Here is a 23,853-nt window from a genome sequence, read left to right on the forward strand (position 1 = left end):
ATAACTACTATAATACTGCCCCTATATACAAGAATATAACTCGCATAATACTGCTCCTATGTACAAGAATATAACTACTATAATACTGCCCCTATATGCAAGAATATAACTCGCATAATACTGCCCCCTATGTTTGAGAATATAACAAAGTGTATTTTTGTGTGGTGCGGTATCTTAGAAAGACCTGAGAGCCGATGCTCTTTCTTTTGCCACATAACGACGTTGCTAATCCCTGTCTTTGATTCCGGTTACCTGAGGCCATGATCTCTTGTTCTGCAATAACTAAAAGTTTGTGTCGAGGTTTTTATTTAACGTCTCACGTCTTTTCAAAGCTGTGTCCCCCTCCCCACCTTCCATTTCTCCTCTAAGCTATAAGCAGCAAGATCTAGGAGCCTTTCCTCTTGTGCTTTGTTACGTAGGTATGGCAGTAGTAAGCTCCACGGAAGGACTTTGTGCTCTCAGCTTCATAAGCCATTTTCTCCCGCTGAGAAATATATACATAGAAGCGACAACATTAAAACTACAGTCGTGAGAGGTATTATCACACTCTTGTCTTGCAGGGGGCATCCCAATGACACAAGGAAAACATGTTGCTTTTTCTCGTTTTGCCATGAAAATGTACAGAGGAAGATAAATGCGGTCTATCGTCTATGGAAATCAGAGAAGGGTCTGCTCTAGGGGTTCGGTCCTTTGGGGTGTAGGATGGGATATAAGATCTGCATATGATATGCGCAGGCAGGCGAAAGAGATGCTAAATCTCTCTGAAGGCACCTCATAAATATGGAATTCAACTCGCAAGGCAGAGAGACGCCTGCAAATAAGACAGGGCTTGGGTTAACCCGATCCTGGCCACCAAGGAGACACGCTATCATCCTCTCCTAAGGCTGTTGGGGTACCCTCTTTTTCATGAACTATCATGGATTATTAGCTTATTGCTAAAATGGCGCATGCGTACAGTTTTATTTGGCGCCATTTATTTTGCTAACCCCCCGCCACCATCGATTTGAATTTTTTTCATTTCGAGCGCTTGCAATCTTCAGCCAAAATTGACTCTAAAAATGCCGAGCTCGCAAGATACAGGTCCGCGCCTGATCCATAAATACGGTCATGAATATTAATGCGGTGACCCACTGTGATTTTCGAAGATGGATTAGTATGGCAGCTGAAGGGTTAGTGTTATGATCTAGTTTGTTATTCCGTTCTGTGTCTTGATGCTAAGCCATCTATCTACAGGACGTGCTTATCTGCACAATACAATGTTACGGGGAGCTGTGTCGTTCATACCAAGTAAGTTGGTGCGCTGTAGAAAAAAAAGGAAAAATTCAATTTACAGGGAAAAGAAAGAAGGTGTGGGATAAAGCGCGAGCGGTGGCTTTAAAGATGCAGTTTGCAGCAAAACAAATAATAAGATTAAGGGGAACGGATGTTAAGGTTTTAGTGAAAAGATGACCTGTGACCCTCTTTGGCGAATTGCTACAAGCTGCGCAGGATGGATCTCGCTCTGCTGTTTTACACCGGAGTGCCATGACTCGCTAGTAAAAAAAAAACGAGTGTGAAGAGAACGCTGTTATTAAGAGCTGATGGTCGTATCTTTCCGTGTTTTAATACGTTCCTCTACTTTTATGTGATCCGTAAGCGACTTTGTGATTTATGGGAGAGCAATCACCGTTTGTTGAAGAGAAGAATATCATCTTCTCCAACCTGAATGGAGACCTCGATGTGAAAAATATATGACAGGGCTTCTTTAGAAACTGCAAAACTTAGCTGACAAGTATAGGTTGCAACCTATGTGAGTAATCCCTATCGTGCAGAAGTAAGATCAAAGTGGAAATGGACAGGCACTGCAATAATGAAGAACCTCATGAATACCTTACTGGTGCTTTACGCTCTACCTACAATTGAAGTCTAACATCCTCCATAATCTTGACCTCCCATTTTCATTTTCAGGACTTTTCCAGTGCTGCACCAGATTTCTAGAATGCTCTATCCTAGGCAATCAGATTAATTCCGACTGTGCACAGACTTAAAAGTGTCCTAAAATACATTATTTTTAGGTGACCAGTGTCATTCCCAAATCAGTCTCCTTTCCTTATATTTTTTATTGGGAATTAATGCATCAATGCATCAGAGTACTTTGAAGCCCCTCTTTCCCCTGCAATGACTGCCAGGCATGTTCTGGAAGCAGCAGTAAAACCTAAGAAGAGAATTTCTGCACAAAGAAAACAACTTTTGAACTTTTCTACTCCCCTTTGCCCCACCTGCTATTTAACCAGTGCAAGGTGGAGGGGTTTCAGACATTCGAATGTAGCACCACGTTCTGATGTTTGACCACAGCGCATCACTTAATAGAGACCAGTTGTAGCACCCATGACCATTTTTTGCAAGTCAAAAAAACTTACTATTTTCAGAAACTTCCAGAATGTATCTGATCAGTGGACTGTTGCCATCGAAGGGTCTCGCCCACGTTAGATTAATGGATCGTGACTCAACGGTGCTTAGCATTGCCACAGGGTTCTCAGGAGCGTGAGGAAGTTGTCTGGTAAGAGACAAATGTCCATCTTGTTAGTTGATGACCCCAAATCTCGTCATTTCAATCATAAGTTACTGGTCAATGTCCATACCTGACTCGTAGGTGGGCGCTTTTAGAATCATTGCCCCCCACCGACAGGACGCGGCAGGTATACGTCCCAATATCTCCTGACCAAGTTTGGGAGATGTGTAAAGTGCCGTTCTTGTCCATACGCATTCTTGGCAAGTTGTCTATGCTCAGAGGAGCACCATCCTTCTCCCACACGTACCTTGGACAGAAGAGAAGGAGATGTAGAAGACGTGATCAATGCCGAATGAAGGATGGTTCGTTATATTGCCCCTCTATCTTAAACATTCGAGATTCTCTACAGGGACTCCCTTTTGACCTACAATAATGGATGTAATTGGTAATAATTGTGCCCAATAAACTTCCCCTCGTCCCAGGGCGGTAAATAACAATCAATACGTGTAATAACACATCATCATAAGACATAAAATAAGAAAAATACTGATAAATTCAGGTCGTTCATCTTTATCTGTCCAACCTATTCACTGGTGGGCAACAACTAATAAATTAGGACCTCGTTTTATCCGAGTTTGGCTGAACCAATCAGTCTGGTGATACTAGGCTATGAGAGGGCATATCGGCCATTCAGGGGTCTGGGAACAGATTATAATTTGGGGATTTTCAGCACAATATGAGGATGTTGTCTTTATTTTCCATCTCGCCTATGTACAAGCTGGTTTATCTACATACTGATAGCAGGTCCTATTTATAGAGAGTGCCGCACATATTGTGAACATGTCGGCACAACGGGGGGTCCCTGTCATTAGATTTCCAGATGGGCTCTTTATACTGTGGATCATTTCTACACTTGCCGGATAACTGATGGAGCGTATCTTTCTCTAAAAATAGTCCAAGTCTATAATCTGCAAATAACAATGCTGTAAGGTGAAAAACAATAACCCGCTATGAAGTATTTATACACAGGGGCATAATGAAAAAAATACCCCTGCACCTTATAATTCAGACCATAATGTTTTGCAACAGACCTTCAGATTGATCCCCCATCCCCCACCCCGCTGCTTTGGATGGGAAAGCAGAGACAACTAATGCAATTTTTATTGTTGTCCTATATTTAGGACCTCCAATCATCACATGGGGTGTGGAACAGGTCTTCCACTGACATTTAGGATTAGAAGTTCTGATCACACAATATAAGTTTAACATTTAGGCGAAAGTCCAGTTTAAGGGTACCTGCCCATGGAGAGTTTTTCCCCTCGCACTTAAAGGAGTTTACCACTTTCAAAAAATACTAGTTCCTGTGTGCAGTTTGTTTTTAAAAAAAAACTTTACTCACACTACCCAGGTCCCACGCTGATGCCTCACCACTGCCCCCGATGCCTGTTATTGTCTGCAGCACTGAGGTCACATTGACAGTCCTGCAACAAATCAGTGGCTCTGCCAATATACTGTAGATGGAAAACCATGCTCAGAGCCACTGAGCTCATTGATTGGCTGCAGCGCTGACGTCACATCAGCAGACAATGGGAGCTGAGACAGAGACCTGGGGAAGGTGAGAAATGCATTTTTTTTTAAAATAACAAAGCAAAACCCGGTGAGAGGGGTTTTCTGAAAGAGCACAACCCCTTTAAATTGAGTGTCCAGTCCAAGCATTGCTACAGCCACTCAATGGCTCTGCCCATGTTGACAGAACACCCTGCTGAGAGGCACTGAGCTCACTGATTGGCCGCAGCGCTGTTGATGTGACGTCAGTGCTGCAGCCAATAACAGACACCAGGAGCTGTTGCAGAGACTCAGCACTGGACCCAGGAAGAGTGAGTAAAGCATATATATATCTAATATATAAAGCTCATGTGTGTGTATGTATGTATGTATGTATGTATGTATGTATGTCCGGGATTGGCATCCGCACCGTCGCAGCTACAAACACAAAATTTGGCACAGTCACACGTCTGGACCCCGAGAGTGTACTAGGCTATGTTGTGAGGCGAAATTTTAACCCCGCGCATTCCAATTCACCAAACAATTTTGCCCCTATCTACATAATGGGGTGATGGGTATATGGGCACTGGACTGATGATGACATCAGCGTCGCCATGGCAACCATTATGACATCATAATGAGGGGTGGGGCTTGATACACACACACTTTTTCCCCATTATGTAGATAGGGACAAAATTGGTGAATTGGAACGCGCGGGGTTAAAATTTTGCCTCACAACATAGCCTAGGACGCTCTCGGGGTCCAGACGTGTGACTGTGCTAAATTTTGTGGCTGTAGCTGCGACGGTGCGGATGCCAATCCCGGACATACATACATACATACATACATACATACACACACTTGAGCTTTATATAATAAATATATACATATTTTTTTAAACAGACTGCTGACAGGGGACAGGCATTTTCTGAAAGGGAACAACCTCTTTAAAAGGGAATGTCCGGTCTCAACAAAAACTTTACTGGCTGCATGATTGGTTTAAAAATAACAAAAGGGGGCATACTCACCTGCTGTCTTTCCTGTGGTTCCAACACAGGCCACCAGAAGCGATGATGTCCCATTTCTCGGGCACCTGATGACCATTGGCCAATGACATGCGAAAGTGATCAAAGAATGAGACACCATCGCATCTCGTCACGGCTTGTGGTTCTCATGGGAGTAACTGCAGGTCAGTATGCCTGACATAATTATTTCTCGGCCCTCCATGCTGCCTATAAACTTTTTAATGGAGTCCGATAACCCCTCCAATTTTTCATGAAAATCTACCTGTATGTGGTGCAAGAGATTTCAACTGGATGGCTCCTGAGAATGAAGGCACCACGCAGCTTAGACAAGATCTACGTTGGAGACGTTTGTTGATTTAGCAGCGGGATTTGGGCATTCAATAGCTCGATGGCCACCTTATTGGTAAAACGTCGGGGGCACCACACCAACTTAATTTTCGTATGTCAGAAACTTTGTTTTGTTGGACTTCCCCTTTAAGATGAATTCAGTGGTGAACAAGTTGATTTACCAACTTGACGCCAACCCCCACCGCTGTCCCAAAATGACCGGAGAGAAGTTTTCTGCTTGAAATGATACATATGCTGTAGACGGGAGAATTAATATCACCCGATAAAATATTCACCGCCGAAGAAGTTAAGTAAGATTAATTTTTTAACTCCTATTAAATTTTTCACCGAGTTCACCATGGGCTCTCTCTCCCCTCCCCCGCTGTTCGGAACCAATTAGTAATGTTTAATTTTCCCTCATTATTTATGGGTGAGGTATAGAGAGAAATGAGATTGTGCTAATTAGGCTTGGGTCCTCTTGAGCTCCGGCTGAGCGCAGGGTTGGGTGACCCCTTTATTACGCCTTATTATAACAAGAGAGGGATTAAAGGAAAGTGTAATATGAGGAGCATGCCGTGCGATCACGTAGGGTCTGCAGAATTTCCTTGTCGGTGGTCGGAAGAAGGTTGAATGTGCAGAAGGACGAAACTAAGATAAGATAAGATAAGATAATCCTTTAATCGTCCCACCATGGGGAAATTCAGAGCATTACAGCAGCAAGACAGGAACAAGTACAGATACAGATGCATAAAGGCATTACATTGACAGTAGGTAGGTACATATACGAAAAAAAAAAAAAAAAAAATGTAAACGGACTGTCACAACTTTGGATCTATCAGTTCTCTGTTTGGGTCGTTCTCCGTTTTGGACAGTGCTGGTTATACAGCCTAACTGCAGCAGGAAGGAAGGACTTTCTATAGCGCTCCCTCTCACATTTAGGATGAAGTAGCCGGTCACTGACAGTACTGCACATCTTTGTCACGGTCTCATGCATGGGATGGGAATCATTCTGCACCATGTAGCTCACCTTGGCCAGTATCCTCCTGTCGCCTACTTCCTGAACTGGGTCAAAGGGGCATCCCAGGACAGATCTGGCCCTTCTAATCAGTTTGTCCAGCCTATTCCTGTCCCTGGTTGATATGCCACTACCCCAGCACGCCACACCAAAGAAGATGACTGATGCCACAACAGAGTTGAAGAAGGATGCAAGGAGTTCCCCTCTAACTCCAAAGGCTCTCAGCCTTCTGAGCAGATAAAGCCTGCTTTGGCCCTTCCTGTACACTGCATCCAAGTGATGGGCCCAGTCAAGCTTATTATTGAGGATCACACCAAGGTACTTATAGGTGTCGACTATCTCAATGTCATTTCCCTGAATGTTCACCACTACTGGTGGATTTTTGCCCTTGCGAAAGTCCACCACTAAAGATAATGGAAGGCTAGAGTCTTAGTATGTGTGATTATTGTCTACCCATAGATATGCAGGAATATCTCAGATCCCAGGGCAAAGTAGCAAAATCTTCCCAACAGTGATATGAACTTGGCATGGAAGTGTGGAGAACCAGAAAAAAACACAAAACTAAAAACTCTCTAAAACTTAACTTTTATTATTATTATTATTATTATTATTATTATTATAAGTATACAAAACACTAAAATGTGTTTAGGGTAAATAGGAACCAACATAGACGAAATCAGTAAACAGAGGAATAATAATCACCAATACACAGAGAAATGGGGGCTACTCTCTCCCTTAATGCCCTGAGAGTCACCCTACCTAGCAGAGGAGGTCGGCACCCTAGTTGTTAACGTGATGGCACACCCGCTCCACATTGGTAGCCCTAAAAAAAGTAAAACACCCTAAACATACCAAACTAAGGTAAACACAGAAAGCACACACACACATAGAGAAAAAGGTGTAAGTACCCCTATTGGGGAGACAAAAAAATGGTCTCATAGGGAGTAAGATCTGTAGACAAAATTATCTAGGAATATCAAAGTGCCACATGCTAAAAATAGCTATTGTAGGATAGAGCATGGTTCCACACCTGTATAGATGAATCCTATTAATAGTTCTTCATACAATGGCTAGAAGAAGGACCATTAACTTAATATGCAAATGGTTAAATGGACAGAATAAGTTGTGGACACCCGCCACAAAACACGAAAGCCCTTCTCCCAGAAGTTTAAATAGATGTCTGATAGAATAAAACAACTAGGAGCCAGGGAGACAAAAACTTATTAATGGTAAAAATTCATGACTAGAGTTGGCCATGTACATTAGATGACCACCTGAGCAACTAATGTGAACACAGGCATCCGTCCGACAAAGCACACATTGACGTATATGAAAACGACCTTGATGAAAACGTCAGTAACGCCGACCATATGCATGAGATAGCTGTCGGCCAAACATTAGTTCAGAAGACAGATATCTCTCCCAAATCCCCTAATATGATTGCTCATTTCGACCAAGTTTTTTTACAGGGAGAAAGGAAAAAGTCACTATTAGAAACCTCTGACAGCGGCTGGTTAAAAAATAATGGATTGGGAGTAGAAATTCCACCTGACTCATCCTACTCTATCCTGACATTATCTTTTGGTGGAAAGTTTGAAAGTCATTCCATACACAACAGGTTGGGCTCATCAAAATTGGTGGATTTGGACATTTTTCATCTAATGTGTATGGTGGCCCTTAGGACAAACTCTTCTCTTCTGTGTCTCTGATACCCTCACCAACATGAACATCCAAAGGTTTACTATTTATCGTCTTGTAATCCACAAACTCCACTAATTGTCAAGATCCTAATGGTGACTATACACCAGAATCTGTTCAACACTATCCGAGATGTATGGCCACCTATAGATTCTTGAGAAACAGAAGATGAGTATGTGAAATATTAGATTACTAGATAGTAAACACCCCATAAATCTTAGATAGCTGTCAGCTGAACGATGGACATGCCAGATCCTTAACTCCTCCAACAATCAATTGTCGGGGGAGCTCATACACAGTAGACCATAGGCCGAACTCGTCCATATTGGTGGCTTCAGTTGACATAAATCTTTTTTTGGATGGCCATTGTGGTGAGGTTAGAAGTATTATCGCAGAGAAGAGATTGTCTTCATCCCAGAAAATTGTGGAGGTCCAAAAAAGAGAGGTTGTGTGTGCTAGTCTGTAATCAGTTGGCTCTTTCAAAACAGGGGGGATGTGAATAATGCCCTATGAACATGGCGCCTTACCTGATGGCAACACTCGAGTCATGTGAAACACTGCATGACATTGACGCTTTGGTGCCCTTGATAACGCTCTGGTCTGTTGGAGGATTGGTGATTCGGGTCCGAGCTGTGGGGACACAGAGAATTAGCATTAGCTGATTGTCCGTATTCTCTTTGTACAGTTTTCATTCCTGTCGATTGTTATTTATTGCTTTTGTCTCTGATCTTCTAGGAGAATTTAATATCCATGTCCGCATTGTGCTTACTAAATCTTGGCAACAAGCTTTTTGTAATATGTTCTTTACCATCCTGCACCACGGATTTAAGATAGAAGATTACAGAAGCTTTTTACTGAGGTCGATACTTCTGCAGCCGATATAAACCATTTGCTTTGCTCATCATATTCAATGTAAGTTGCCTGGTTATTTATATTATCGGTTCGCTATGGGTCTCATCACTCCTGACCTTAATTACAAAATTATGACCCATTCATATAAAATTTCCCAAATTTGACTTTGTGCGAGGATGTCCTTTATGGCACAACACACAAATTTAACATCTTTATACTCAACCCATTTTTGTTTTTCTGACATGGCAAGGTTACCAGCTGCTTTGACAAGCCAGTGTATGACAACTCAACATGGTCTTTTGAAATGGAGCTGAAAAGACAGGTTTGATGGTCCTCGAACTCCCCCCGGTCTGTAGTGTTACAGGGAAGATAAAGTCACAGGAGGAGCTAATTTCACTCCTGTCATTGAAGACAATGCGGAGCGATCAGCTGAAGGATCGTGATTGTGAAAGGCAAAGAGAAGACAAAGGGGCTCAAAGCAAAGCACATTGTATGAAAGCCCGAGGAGCAGATTTCCAGCATCTCATTTAATCCCTCTCGCTGTTCCAGCCAGGGCATATAAAAGGAATATCTACTAGGTCTGTGCAGTTTGTCACCTCTACAAGTCACAGAAGACTCCAAGAACTGTATATTCTTTGAAGAATCTCATACAAGTAAAAGTCTGGCCATATAGAGGCTTCATTTAGGCACCAATCTCGGGTAAAGGGTAACCCAGAACTGATTATTAATCAATTTTTTTTCATTCTAAAGCAACAATTCAGGTGATACATGAATTACTTATTTAAAGAGTTTAAAAAGGGCCTATCACCTGGTCAAAAGTGGCCAGTTTTTATCGTATATTATCCTTGCTCCCCTGAGTATTCCATTTTTTGTTTTTTTCTTTTTTTTTTCTTTTATTTAGTGCTGATAGTTTTGTTTTTTTACTAAGGAGGCGTGGTTCACAGTGTAATTATGCAGGACACTCTAAAGACACGCCCCAGAGGATCATGTGAGCCATGCCCACTTAAAAACCCGCACGCAAACCATATCAGGGATTTAAACAAAATTAAAAATGGAATATTCAGTGGAGAAACGGGAATAAAATAAGAGCAAGGACTGGTCACTTCTTATCTTGTGACAGGTCCTCTTTAAAGGGGCAGAACTGTTTGAAATTATAGCTTTTACGCAAATTTTGCAAGGCTTGTGCATCGAAAAGATAAGATGCCCAAATAGTGATCTGTCACTGGTTGCTTGTCAGACCCAAGCAATGCCAAACCTGACGTCCTGTTTTAAAGGGGGAATAAACATAACACAGATATGCCTCTCGATTTCCTCAGCACCAAGAGACGTAACCTCGTGACGAACTCCTTACTCTATCATTGTACACATGTCCCTGCCACTAATTTAGGACAACTAACATCTTATGTAATTGATCTTTGGGGAGGGACTGGCTCTATTATTGGAGACTTGCTGAGTATGGAGACTATTTGAAAAGCTTTATGGGAAAACATGCAAATTAGTTCTATTTCCAAATTAAAGGAAACTTGCAAGTGTCAAATACTAGAGGTCACTAGAAGTCAATGTTCGAGCCTTGCAACATGACCATCGACAAACACCAAGCCAGGAACTCATCCACAGGCAGCTGTTTCGGTGTGTTAGCCATATTCTGCTCTGAGTGGATGAGGGTCAATTTTCTTCACTATCATTAAGCTACAGTATATGATTGTATTCTCCTTTTAAAGATTGCATTTTTCAAGCCATAGCACTGAGCGTTTATAGAGCTGAGCTAGCAAATTTCATTTTGACAGCAGGTTGTGGTTTTCCATAGGACAAGTTGTAAACCTGCTGCATTATCTGAAGTGTAAATCCAAGCGAGGAGCAATAGCCATTTATATCCAATTCTGCATCTGAGCAGAGATTGCAGTACTTTTGAGGAGCACGGGGTTACACGCTAACTTATTGAAGATGCCACATTTAATCTGAGAGGCGATGGCCACTGCAGTATAAATGTAGTCCATCTGGATGGCTCAAATCCACCTGAGCCGATCCCTCTGATACATTAGCGCTTCATTATCTTAATTCTTAAGATCGGCAGGGGTCCCAGAGGTTGAACCCCCCCCATGATCATGAAGTGATGCCTTAACTTAGCAATGGGAATAAAGTTTCTTGGTCATGTTTTATGGTGAAAAATGAAATCCTCTTTCCTAAATTCATCGTTTCTCACGTTATGCTGAAACGTTAAGTGTACCGAACCTAATGATGATGTTACTCATTCATAGTTTGTGAAAACAGACTATTAAGTGACATCCTGGCCTTTGGGGAATCCGGCAGAAGGATTATTACACCCTGGGTTTTCCTGAGCTAAAAAAACTCTTTAACATTACCAAAAGGTATTCTTAGCCATAAAATATATCCAGCAATTGTGTAGCCAAGTGTCATTTTCATTGCTTCATAGAGTGACCTCCAAGCGGAATTGAAATATTGAGAGCACTTGGGAACATAACGGCACCAGTACTAAGCTGCATGAAAAACCTTTTATCCCTAATGACTATAATAAACAACATCAACTCCTACGGCTGCTAAAACAGAGACGAACTGTAAAAAAACAATATATGTTAGTGGAAGAAGTGGAGGCACTATTTATTTCCTAAGATAGGACGATACGAGGAGAAGGCGCTTCTCTTACCCCAGACGATAACATCAGCGGAGGCCTCATCTGCTCCACGAGAATTGGTAGCGGTGCAGGTGTATGTGCCCACATCTGATATATGTGCCGGGCTTATGAGTAGACTTCCAGACTCCAGAAGGGTGAAACGTGGCAGCTGGACCGACCCGCTGGCCAAGACCTTCTCAGCTGCCAATGAAGGAGGGAGACAAATTAAGGGCAATTATTAAAATGGAGATTTCACCTTACGCGAAAACCAAATTGTGGCCCCCTCTAATATCATGGACAACAGAGCCCAAATTTGGACTCCAAGTACAACGGCATTGATGTAGCGTAGGTTGCCAGAGCCCAGTGCAAGGTGAGTATTCTTCCCATAACCCATAAGTAATGACACTTCCTTCAAAAATAATAATGCCTCCCAACCACAAAAAAATTAATTTCACACTTATCATATCTGGAGTCATCTTCTTTGTCCCCTTTCCACAGAGAGGGCCACCTGTCGAAGGACCCTGATGTATTAGGCTGTAGCAACCTATTGGCCTACAAGATGGAGTGGCGGTCTACACAGGATCCAACTATATCAGCTTCTTATTGCCATAGATAAAGGGGAACTGGGGCACCCGTGCAGACGTCTGGGGCATGTGCCCTGCTGCATTCTTTTTATCCTTTTGAACTTTTGCAACTCTAATGATTTTGAGGCTAGGGCAACCATCATCATCCCTGGTATGCTAAGCCACCGTGCAGTGGCCAATTTCATATTATCAACAAATTATCCATCCACACCAGTTTTACATACATATGTTTCCGTGGCCTAAATTATAATGATTTTTTCAGGCTGTGCCAGGACATGCCCCATGCCCCTCCAGCTAAGTGGTGCCCACTTTTCAAAAAGTTGGTAGAGCAGGCATGAAAAAAAAGACAACATTTGCAACATTTTGTGCAACTACATGGCACACTAATCATTCTGCACCAGCTTCACACTGGCAAAACTGTGTTGTTTCAGAGCCATAGCTTTTTTTACAGCATGTTTTTTTTGGTGGGGCTTTTAAAGCACTATCAATTTCATGCATCTTTTAGAAGTCTGTTTCAGATGCTTTATAGGGTTACTCCAATCTTCATAAATAGATATTGTCGGATAGCGCTCGTAAATACAACCAGTTTTGCAATTTATTGCTTATTAAAATCTTCATCCAGTCTTGAAAAATTAACAATTTTCTTGATTACAGCTCGTTGCATTGGATCCCGACCACTGATGCTAAACAGAAGAACATGTTCAGTGCTTACATGCACTTTTCTATTGCTTTTGTAATTGTAAGCATTTTTTTAAAGCTGTCCAGAATCGCTGGAATGCGCTGTTACCTCCTAATCGTGGCTAGATTCAGCACTGTGCTTACAAGCTAGACAGCAGTGGTGGTCGGTCTCCAAGGCAACGAGCTGTAAACAAAAGAAAAGTGTGAATATCTCAAGAACAGTTGCAAATTTTAATAAGCAGTAAGTTGCAGAAGTGCTTGTTTTTACAAGAATTCTCCAACACTATACATTAATGAGGATGGGAAAAAGCCTTTCCACACATATATAAATTAAAAAAGCATATTTACTTAATCTTTATTTTTTGCTATAGGGAAGCCTATTGGAAAGCGCTTGAAAAAAAAAAGCCACACCTACAGTCATATGTTAAAGTTTGGGCACCCCTATTAATGTTAACCTTTTTTCTTTATAACAATGTTGGTTTTTGCAACAGCTATTTCAGTTTCATATATCTAATAACTGATGGACTCAGTTATATTTCTGGATTCAAATGAGGTTTATTGTACTAACAGAAAATGTGCAATCTGCATTTAAACAAAATTTGACCGGTGCAAAAGTATGGGCACCCTTATGATTTTCTTGATTTGAACACTCCTAACTACTTTTTACTGACTTCCTGAAGCACTAAATTGGTTTTGTAACCTCATTGAGCTTTGAACTTCATAGCCAGGTGTATCAAATCATGAGAAAAGGTATTTAAGGTGGCCACTTGCAAGTAGTTCTCCTATTTGATTCTCCTATGAAGAGTGGCATCATGGGCTCCTCAAAACAACTCTCAAATGATCTGAAAACAAAGATTATTCAACATAGCTTTTCAGGGGAAGGATACAAAAAGTTGTCTCAGAGATTTAACCTGTCAGTTTCCACTGTGAGGAACATAGTAAGGAAATGGAAGAACACAGGTACAGTTCTTGTTAAGCCCAGAAGTGGCAGGCCAAGAAAAATATCAGAAAGGCAGAGAAGAAGAATGGTGAGAACAGTCAAGGACAATCCACAGACCACCTCCAAAGACCTGCAGCATCATCTTGCTGCAGATGGTGTCACTGTGCATCGGTCAACAATACAGCGCACTTTGCACAAGGAGAAGCTGTATGGGAGAGTGATGCAAAAGAAGCCGTTTCTGCAAGCACGCCACAAACAGAGTCGCCTGAGGTATGCAAAAGCACATTTGGACAAGCCAGTTACATTTTGGAAGAAGGTCCTGTGGACTGATGAAACAAAGATTGAGTTGTTTGGTCATACAAAAAGGCGTTATGCATGGAGGCTAAAAAACACAGCATTCCAAGAAAAACACTTGCTACCCACAGTAAAATTTGGTGGAGGTTCCATCATGCTTTGGGGCTGTGTGGCCAATACCGGCACCAGGAATCTTGTTAAAGTTGAGGGTCGCATGGATTCAACTCAGTATCAGCAGATTCTTGACAATAATGTGCAAGAATCAGTGATGAAGTTGAAGTTACGCAGGAGATGGAAATTTCAGCAAGACAATGATCCAAAACACCGCTCCAAATCTACTCAGGCATTCATGCAGAGGAACAATTACAATGTTCTGGAATGGCCATCCCAGTCCCCAGACCTGAATATCACTGAACATCTGTGGGATGATTTGAAGTGGGCTGTCCATGCTCGGCGACCATCAAACTTAACTGAACTGGAATTGTTTGGTAAACAGGAATGGTCACAAATACCTTCATCCAGGATCCAGGAACTCATTAATAGCTACAGGAAGCGACTAGAGGCGGTTATTTTTGCAAAAGGAGGATCTACGAAATATTAATGTCACTTTTATGTTGAGGTGCCCATACTTTTGCATCGGTCAAATTTTGTTTAAATGCAGATTGCACATTTTCTGTTAGTACAATAAACCTCATTTGAATCCAGAAATATAACTGAGTCCATCAGTTATTAGATATATGAAACTGAAATAGCTGTTGCAAAAACCAAAATTGTTATAAAGAAAAAAGGTTAACATTAATAGGGGTGCCCAAACTTTAACATATGACTGTAGAAATTGCTGGATTTGGAGAAAAATTTAAAGACCCAAGAAATGCATCAAACTGTGAAAGAAGGCCACACAAGAGCACAGCTTGCACTATGTTTGATATTTGCTAATTAACTTCAAGCTAACACAGCAAAAAGCGGCCGGAGAAATGCTGCAAAAATATCATGTGAAAAACCATCCTTATTTTGTGAGAAGCACCGGTATATGTTCATTGTATCATGAGCGCTTGCCGAGGGTGCCAACCAGAGGATCAAACTTAATCAATTGAAACTGAATTCTCTTTGAATTCCACAAAAGTTTGTATTCTCTAAAACACAATTTTTTTTTAGTTTGCTCCACAAAAATTCAGTGATATGGCATCCAGCTGCAGCTCCCATTTAGTTGAACTACAAAAGGCTGACAAAAGGTTAAAAAACTCAACCAAATACTCAACTCATTGCCTGCCTGTTCCATCACTCACTTCCGGTCTTCGTCATCTGTTCTTTTTTACTTTATCTGGTCATGTGGATCTTTTTCGGCTGGCTTTACTTTATGTTTGGTCTTCCAGCAACGAGGAAGCCTCTGTCAACACTGCAGGCTGTGCTGTCACATCATGCATCCCCAGAGATTGCAACTAGGCCTCAAGTGCAATGACACACAGTGATGTCAAAGGCCTAATTGTCGGTGGAAGCCTCGTCATAGAGTGAAGGAGACCGAAGAAGATGCAAGCAACTAGGGAAGGGGAAAAGTAAAGGCGCCGAGGACCAAAAGTTGAGCTTCATGAGTAGAGTATTATATTTTTTTTTTTGCACCCTACATTTATTATGCACCAGAGTCTAAAGAGAACATAATATAGGTCATTCAATTTGCCTTGAATATCTTTGCTGCATATTATATATCCCTATAAATATCTGTGTGATTTGGTGAATTTGAATTTTGACAAATTCGATCGCCTCCGATGCCGACCAGGCGTTAGACATCATTCTCAATCACAGCCGCAGTGGATGCTTTCATGAAGTCTACTTTTTTCCGACCAGTAATGTTAAGACTTTACCATTAATAAATTTCTTAAAAGCAAAAAGAGCAATTTTTCTATGTTCTTAGTTTTAAAGTCTGGGAAACGGGTCAAGATTCATCCATCCCAGCAGTTCCCATTTTCCTGTGAAGGGTTACGTTTCTGCTAAATTGAAAAAGCCGAAAGATCCTCCAGTTTCTATGGCTTCCATTAAAGAAAAACCTCCAGGTCATAAACCACGCTGATATACAGAAAATTTTAACCCTTCACCTTGTCTGCTGCTATTAACATAGACTTTTTTTTTTGCCGCTTTGCTTTCGCGTATAAAACGAGTCGGACTATTACATGGTTTAGGTCTGGATCACCGCTGGCGGAGAGGCCGCGGCTGGGTATATATCTACTTCAGGGCTGAACGCAAACTGTGCATTGAAGAATATGGCTCTGTCATATATTATAAGGCAATTCTGCTTTATTAACCTGTCTTATGCCAGTTTTATTTGAGGAACAGAGGACTGGCATTGCTGTCGTCTGGAGATGAGAGGCTCGGCATATGATTTATACACTGGCTGGGAGCTGAGGATTGGCTTATCATTCATACACAGGCGAGAGATGAGAAAGCTCTCCGTATAACTAACACACGCATAGTCTAGAGCCGAGGAACTCTGCAAATCATTGTACACCATGGAGGGAGCTGGTGAATATCACTGTCCGTCGGCTTCACACGTAGCTACAGTCAGATAGGGGATATGAGGAGGCTTTATGTATCCGAGTGTGCCGAGCTGGGAGACCGGTAAATTATTCAGGATGACTTTATTTTCAGATGGATCTCGTCGATGAGGAACTCTTTATCGAGCTTGCAGCCTGTTGACGGACAGATTGTCTGCACCCCTCAAAAGCTTTAGCGGAGTGATGTGTTTTTTTTGGGCATCAAAGACAAAGTAACAAATTCGTCTTGCGCCCACGCATGAGCGTCTTCACTTTCAGGTATACGGTAACATAACTACAGTTATATAAGTCAGTAAGTGCTGGCAGATCGCAAGTAATCTGACGTTCAAAAAATTAGTTGGGAGCAAAACGTTCTCTTGCAGAGATTTACTTGACACTTTAGTCATTAGTTTGGTACTTGATGCTATTCTGGGCAACTTGGCGATAGTTTTATGAGTCTTGGATGTCACAGACAGTTTTAGGCAGGTGTGAAAAAAATCCTGAAAAAATAGTGTTAATAGTTTATTTTTATCACTTGACAAAATCAAAAGTAAATGAACAAAGGAGAAATCTAAATCACATTGATATTTGGTGACCGCTCTTTGCCTTCATCAGTTCTTCTAGGTACTTGTACACAGGTTTTGAAGGAAGTCAGAAGGAGATTGCTCCAAATGTCTTGGAGAACTGATCCCAGATCTTATATATATATGTCACTTGTACAAATTCTTCTGTCTTTTTATGTGATTCCTGACAGCCTGGATGATGTGAGATCACCGATTAGGGCTCTGTTGTGATTATATCAACACCTCCAAGACTCCATCCAAAACATTTTTCTATACTTGTGTAAAACTTTTGCACAGTACTGTATATGTGCAGAAACATATTGATTGGTTTATTGGTCTCAGTGTAATATACCCATACAATTGCATGAATCTGGATTATACAATGGGCCAATGTTTTGGGCCTCCACAAACAGACCCTCATTTACTTCTCTAGTGGGAAGCCTTACCTCATGGCACAATCTGTGGTATTATACAGTGGGGAAAAAAAGTATTTAGTCAGTCAGCAATAGTGCAAGTTCCACCACTTAAAAAGATGAGAGGCGTCTGTAATTTACATCATAGGTAGACCTCAACTATGGGAGACAAACTGAGAAAAAAAAATCCAGAAAATCACATTGTCTGTTTTTCTTTCATTTTATTTGCATATTATGGTGGAAAATAAGTATTTGGTCAGAAACAAGCAATCAAGATTTCTGGCTCTCACAGACCTGTAACTTCTTTAAGAGTCTCCTCTTTCCTCCACTCATTACCTGTAGTAATGGCACCTGTTTAAACTTGTTATCAGTATAAAAAGACACCTGTGCACACCCTCAAACAGTCTGACTCCAAACTCCACTATGGTGAAGACCAAAGAGCTGTCAAAGGACACCAGAAACAAAATTGTAGCCCTGCACCAGGCTGGGAAGACTGAATCTGCAATAGCCAACCATCTTGAAGTGAAGAAATCAACTGTGGGAGCAATAATTAGAAAATGGAAGACATACAAGACCACTGATAATCTCCCTCGATCTGGTGCTCCACGCAAAATCCCACCCCGTGGGGTCAGAATGATCACAAGAACGGTGAGCAAAAATCCCAGAACCACGCGGGGGGACCTAGTGAATGAACTGCAGAGAGCTGGGACCAATGTAACAAGGCCTACCATAAGTAACACACTACGCCACCATGGACTCAGATCCTGCAGTGCCAGACGTGTCCCATTGCTTAAGCCTGTACATGTCCGGGCCCGTCTGAAGTTTGCTAGAGAGCATTTGGATGATCCAGAGGAGTTTTGGGAGAATGTCCTATGGTCTGATGAAACCAAACTGGAACTGTTTGGTAGAAACACAACTTGTCGTGTTTGGAGGAAAAAGAATACTGAGTTGCATCCATCAAACACCATACCTACTGTAAAGCATGGTGGTGGAAACATCATGCTTTGGGGCTGTTTCTCTGCAAAGGGGCCAGGACGACTGATCCGGGTACATGAAAGAATGAATGGGGCCATGTATCGTGAGATTTTGAGTGCAAACCTCCTTCCATCAGCAAGGGCATTGAAGATGAAACGTGGCTGGGTCTTTCAACATGACAATGATCCAAAGCACACCGCCAGGGCAACGAAGGAGTGGCTTCGTAAGAAGCATTTCAAGGTCCTGGAGTGGCCTAGCCAGTCTCCAGATCTCAACCCTATAGAAAACCTTTGGAGGGAGTTGAAAGTCCGTGTTGCCAAGCGAAAAGCCAAAAACATCACTGCTCTAGAGGAGATCTGCATGGAGGAATGGGCCAACATACCAACAACAGTGTGTGGCAACCTTGTGAAGACTTACAGAAAACGTTTGACCTCTGTCATTGCCAACAAAGGATATATCACAAAGTATTGAGATGAAATTTTGTTTCTGACCAAATACTTATTTTCCACCATAATATGCAAATAAAATGAAAAAAAAACAGACAATGTGATTTTCTGGATTCTTTTTTCTCAGTTTGTCTCCCATAGTTGAGGTCTACCTATGATGTAAATTACAGACGCCTCTCATCTTTTTAAGTGGTGGAACTTGCACTATTGCTGACTGACTAAATACTTTTTTGCCCCACTGTATACTGTAGGTGATGTATATCACTATTATGTGTGCACTCCCCACTCCTCCATTCCATACAGTCTTTTAAAGGCCCCAATATACATTAGATAGTAATCATCCGCAAGCTACCGTGTTCTCCATGAGAGATTCTCTGCTGGACTCCTCCAGGGAGAACAAAAGGACTGATCGCTGAAATCCAGCAGACAGGATCCTTCTTTCCCTCCACATCATCTACCAGACAAGAGTCAGGAATGTCCTCTGCTTGAGATGGTGAAAATGAATTAGTCGGACCTGGTCTAGCAGTAAAGTCAGTAATCTGTGGCCGCTGGATGGGAGACTTGCTCACCGCCCCTTACCTCACAGGATCTCTGGCTCTTCTTTTGATTAGCTAGCCTGTTACGATGATCAGGCTGGTTAATCAAAAAGAGAGCCGTTGATGCCAAGAGGGAGGAGATGGTTCTCAGGCATCCAATCAGACTACCACCAATTACTGACTTGGCTGCTACACATGGTCTTGCAAATTGATTGGCACCAACTACTCTACTCCCTAAACCTTAGACTGCTGATATTGGTGGGTTTGGCTGACTTTCGTCTTACATGTAGACCTTCACCCAGCCATTGGTGCATGTGCTAAACACCCATTTATTCAGGCAGAATGTGCCCATAAGCATTATTGATCAACTACATACAAGTTGATCAGAGCTTGTTTAAAGGCCAGTTCTCAAGGGCCAATACATACTGGCCATTGATTAGAATGATCCATTTGTTCCTGGGATATGGTTATCGGCATATCTGATGTTTTCACGGAGCAATGTGCTGCCGACAGCAATGATTTTCATGCCACCAAAAAAGATCCCATCAGCTGAAAAATCAACGCTTTGCTCTTTTGTCAAATGATTGGCAGCATATTTACCAGTACTGATGAGCGGGAATAAGTCTTTTTATGAGTGCTAGATCTCCAAAAGACTTTAAACTTTACCTTTTTGCCAAGTAATAGCAGGTCGGGGGGCTCCAGAGGTCTCACACTGCAGCACCAGTGCGGTGCCATCTATCACTGTACTGTCCAGGGGACCCTTTGTGATGTTGGGAGCAATACCTTTAAGATACAAAAATATAAGTTATTTTAGTTCAGGTAACAAAATTTTAATTGGCGGACAAAAGCTTCAGAGAGAAAGGAAGGAGCAGAGAAGGCATTGATATTGCCTGGTCTGATTTATGCACATATTTTTGCCTAGATATAAAGATAGGATTGGGCATCTAGGGCAAACACTGGATTTTGAAACGGTAAGTAGGCAGAGATGGATAAATGTGTCCATCATCCAATTTATTCACTCTTTACTGCATGCATGTGTACATGCAGGCGAAGATAAAGACAGAAGAGGGCCCCTGTACAAAAACCATATATGGGCCCTTTACACTATAAAACTCCCGAGAGCTGCTGGCTTTCAGTCATAAATGTGTGTCCGAAACAATTACAGTCACCGCTCCCAGCATTCATAGCAGCGGCTCTTAACACATCCCGGCACTGATCGACACCCAATTCTGTACTCATGGACTCAAGAGCCGGCTGTCAGTCGATGCCGGGGCTTGGTAAGAGCCACAGCTATAAGTGCTGAGAGCGGTGACTGTATTTCTCCTGGCATGCCACTATGACTGAAAGCCAGCGGCTGAGAAATAAAGTTCTTTCTCTCCCAGGTGCCAAATTTTCAGTGCTGAGGCCGACCACTTACACAAGGCTATTAACATGCAGATTAAACCTATATCTGCAGTTTAACCCTCCGTCAGGCGCAATAGATCTGACAGGCACACAGTAATTAGTTTCACTTCTCTCTCCTTGCCCACTTATCAGAAAACCCCACCCCTCCTAGTTATCTCCTGACTCTACAGGCTCTGTGAACCCTGATATCACAGTGACTCAGCAGACCTTCTAGTGAGCAGATATCAACACTTTGGCTTCTCAGGCACATTGCATTGCGCCTGATTTCAACACAAATTGAAAGGTTAGTATTTTCTTTTTTTAATCATCACGATTGTGTTTTTAGCTTGTTTTATGAAGGATTAATGCTAAGTTAGTGTACATAAGTACTGTTTTCTTAGACAAAAGGAGGGTGGCTTCTAAGGCACATTGCGCCCTAACACATACTCTTTCTCGCTTGCTTCAGATTTTCTGCTGCAATGGCCAGAAAACAGTATGATTCATCTAAACCCCTTCATTTAGAAGAAATGAAGATTTTTTTGTTAGAAGATGATGAGGAAGAACCAGCAGTAACTGAGGATTTAGAGGAATCTAGTGACATTTCATCTGAAGATGAGGTAGCAGAATGTAACACTGATTCTGGAACAGAGCAGGATGGTGATGACACTGATACAGAGGAAACAGACACAGATCTAGCTTATTATTTGGGCAAAGATAAAAATACAAAGTGGAACAAAAAGGCACCCAAGAACAAACAGCGCAGAGAATCCCACAATATTATTACACACCTTCCTGGAGTTATTGGAAGTGCTAGAAAAGCTAAAACTGCAGTGGAATGTTGGAGTAATCTAATTACAGATAGCATGTTGGAAACTATTGTTCGGTTCACTAACCAGTATATTGACACAATCAAAGAGCAATTCTCCAGAGAGAGGGACATCAAAAACACTGATGTGATTGAACTCAAGGCATTTATTGGCTTGTTATACCTAGCTGGTGCTTTCATAGCAAATAGGCAAAGTTTGGAGGAGCTGTGGGGGACAGACGGTGATGGCATCGAAAAATTCAGCCTTGTGATGAATCTGAAACGATTCAAAGTCCTGATCCGTTGCCTCCGTTTCGATGATCGAAGTACCCGGACAGAACGAAAAGGTTATGACCGGCTTCTTTACAATGCTGAATGTGGGTGGCATCAACTCACAAGTAATTTACCTCGGTAATGAACTTAAACAAATGCGCAGGAGAATGTACCTAAAACATTTGGCTAATGAACTGGTGAGTGGAGAGCTAAGCCTAAGAAGTACAAAGACGGTTGGAATGCCCCTTGCCCTGCAACACCGGTTGAAGAGATATCGTCCCAAGGACGTTCCAGAACAAACACCTACTCTACCACCTTCTAAAAGACGCAGTTGTACTACCTGCTCATTTGTATCTGGTTTCAGAAGGCTTTCTAAATATGACTGCAAAATATGTAAAGAATCAATCTGCCTTTCCCATGCAACTTTCGTCTGCCAGCCTTGCTTTTCTAAGTGTACCTGTGCTGCTTCTGCTGCAATTGAAACCACTGAAGATGAGTAGAAAATAATTAAGTAACATCTAAGTGCAATATCCTTTAAGTTTTTTTCCATAATTTTATATTTAAGCAATAGTTAAGTAAAGATAACTGGAGCCTATTTGGCGGTACTACCGAAAAGTGGTACTTTTAGTTTTAATAAGTTTATGGTTAATAAATGTTTTTTTTTGCATCTGATTTGGTGTAATCTCTTTTAATACATTCCTATGAAGGTCACTGACTACTTCTATAGTCCTGAAATTGAAATATGTAGCTACTATAGGTGGTTTTCTGACCTGTGCTTGTCAGGCACATTGCGCATGAACTGAGGAGAATCTATATTGCGCCTGACGGAGGGTTAATAGTGCTATCAGATCTGACAAGTAAACCTTGCTGTCCCAATGCTTACACCTTGTCGTGGTGCCCTTCCCAATGGGTGCACCTTGTCATGTTACCCATCCCAATGGGTACACCTTGTCATGGTGCCCATCCCAATGGGTACACCTTGTTGTGGTGCCCTTCCCAATGGGTACACATTTTGGTGGTGCCCATCCCAATGGGTACACCTTGTCAAGGTGTCCTTCCCAATGGATGCACCTTGTTGTGTTACACATCCCAATGGGTACACCTTGTCAGGCTGCTCATCCCAATAGGTACTCCTTGTTGTGGTGTCCTTCCCAATGGGTACACCTTTTCGTGGTGCCCTTCCCAATGGGTACACCTTGTTAAGGTGGGATGGCTTTTATAGCTTTAACTAAGTACCCTATGTTATTTACATGTAGGATATATACTCATTTTGTTTTTTCCTTGGATTTTGTCAGGTTTCCTTTATATGTCACTGCACCTTTGCTCTATTGAAGAAAGACACTGGTGCGTGCACGGTGGCACAATTGCCATAGAGTCTAATGCATAAGTGCCGTTCTAATTAATAGACCCTGAACCCAATACTATGCACCCAGTGATCACTTGGGTCTCTCTGCGCTCATTGCAGCATTATGTGAACGAGCCAAGGTGCAGTGACAAGGGTACACTACTTTGCCTATGGCCACGTTCTTTTGTGGCCCTACATTTGGGCACTTACTAGTTACAGCCAGGTAGGTGGAGGTCTGTATTTCCCCAGCACTGTTTCGGGCAAAGCACTGAAACATTCCCGTGTCCTCGGGTATCAGTCCGCTGATCCGTAAGCTTCCTGCGCTTACGGTGCGAAACCTGGTGTCCCTCCGTCCATCAATCAGAGCAGCATCCTTGTACCAGAAGATAGACGGCTGGGGTACTCCTGTGGTGGGCAAAAAGAAGAGAAAGTAATAAGAAAAAAAAATAGTCAGGGAAAGACAATTGACTTGCAGAAAAAAGTAATTATAAAACTGCAAGTAGAAAAT

General features: G+C 42.0%; 1 protein-coding gene across 1 annotated transcript in view; it reads right to left on the minus strand.

Annotated features, from left to right (window-relative positions):
- The window catches only part of SDK2 (sidekick cell adhesion molecule 2), a 920,082-nt gene that overhangs the window by 114,095 nt on the left and 782,134 nt on the right, over positions 1-23,853 (minus strand). The window contains exons 11-16 of the mRNA XM_073560296.1: positions 23,556-23,750; positions 20,206-20,322; positions 11,619-11,786; positions 8,629-8,731; positions 2,622-2,798; positions 2,400-2,536 (exon numbers count right to left, since the gene is read on the minus strand). Of these exons, the coding sequence (XP_073416397.1) occupies positions 2,400-2,536; positions 2,622-2,798; positions 8,629-8,731; positions 11,619-11,786; positions 20,206-20,322; positions 23,556-23,750 (897 nt within the window). The remainder of the gene's footprint in view (positions 1-2,399; positions 2,537-2,621; positions 2,799-8,628; positions 8,732-11,618; positions 11,787-20,205; positions 20,323-23,555; positions 23,751-23,853) is intronic.

Source organism: Dendrobates tinctorius, unplaced genomic scaffold, assembly GCF_039654945.1.
Source record: "Dendrobates tinctorius isolate UK_male_01 unplaced genomic scaffold, ASM3965494v1 ptg000014l, whole genome shotgun sequence".
In the NCBI taxonomy this organism is placed as follows: domain Eukaryota; kingdom Metazoa; phylum Chordata; class Amphibia; order Anura; family Dendrobatidae; genus Dendrobates; species Dendrobates tinctorius.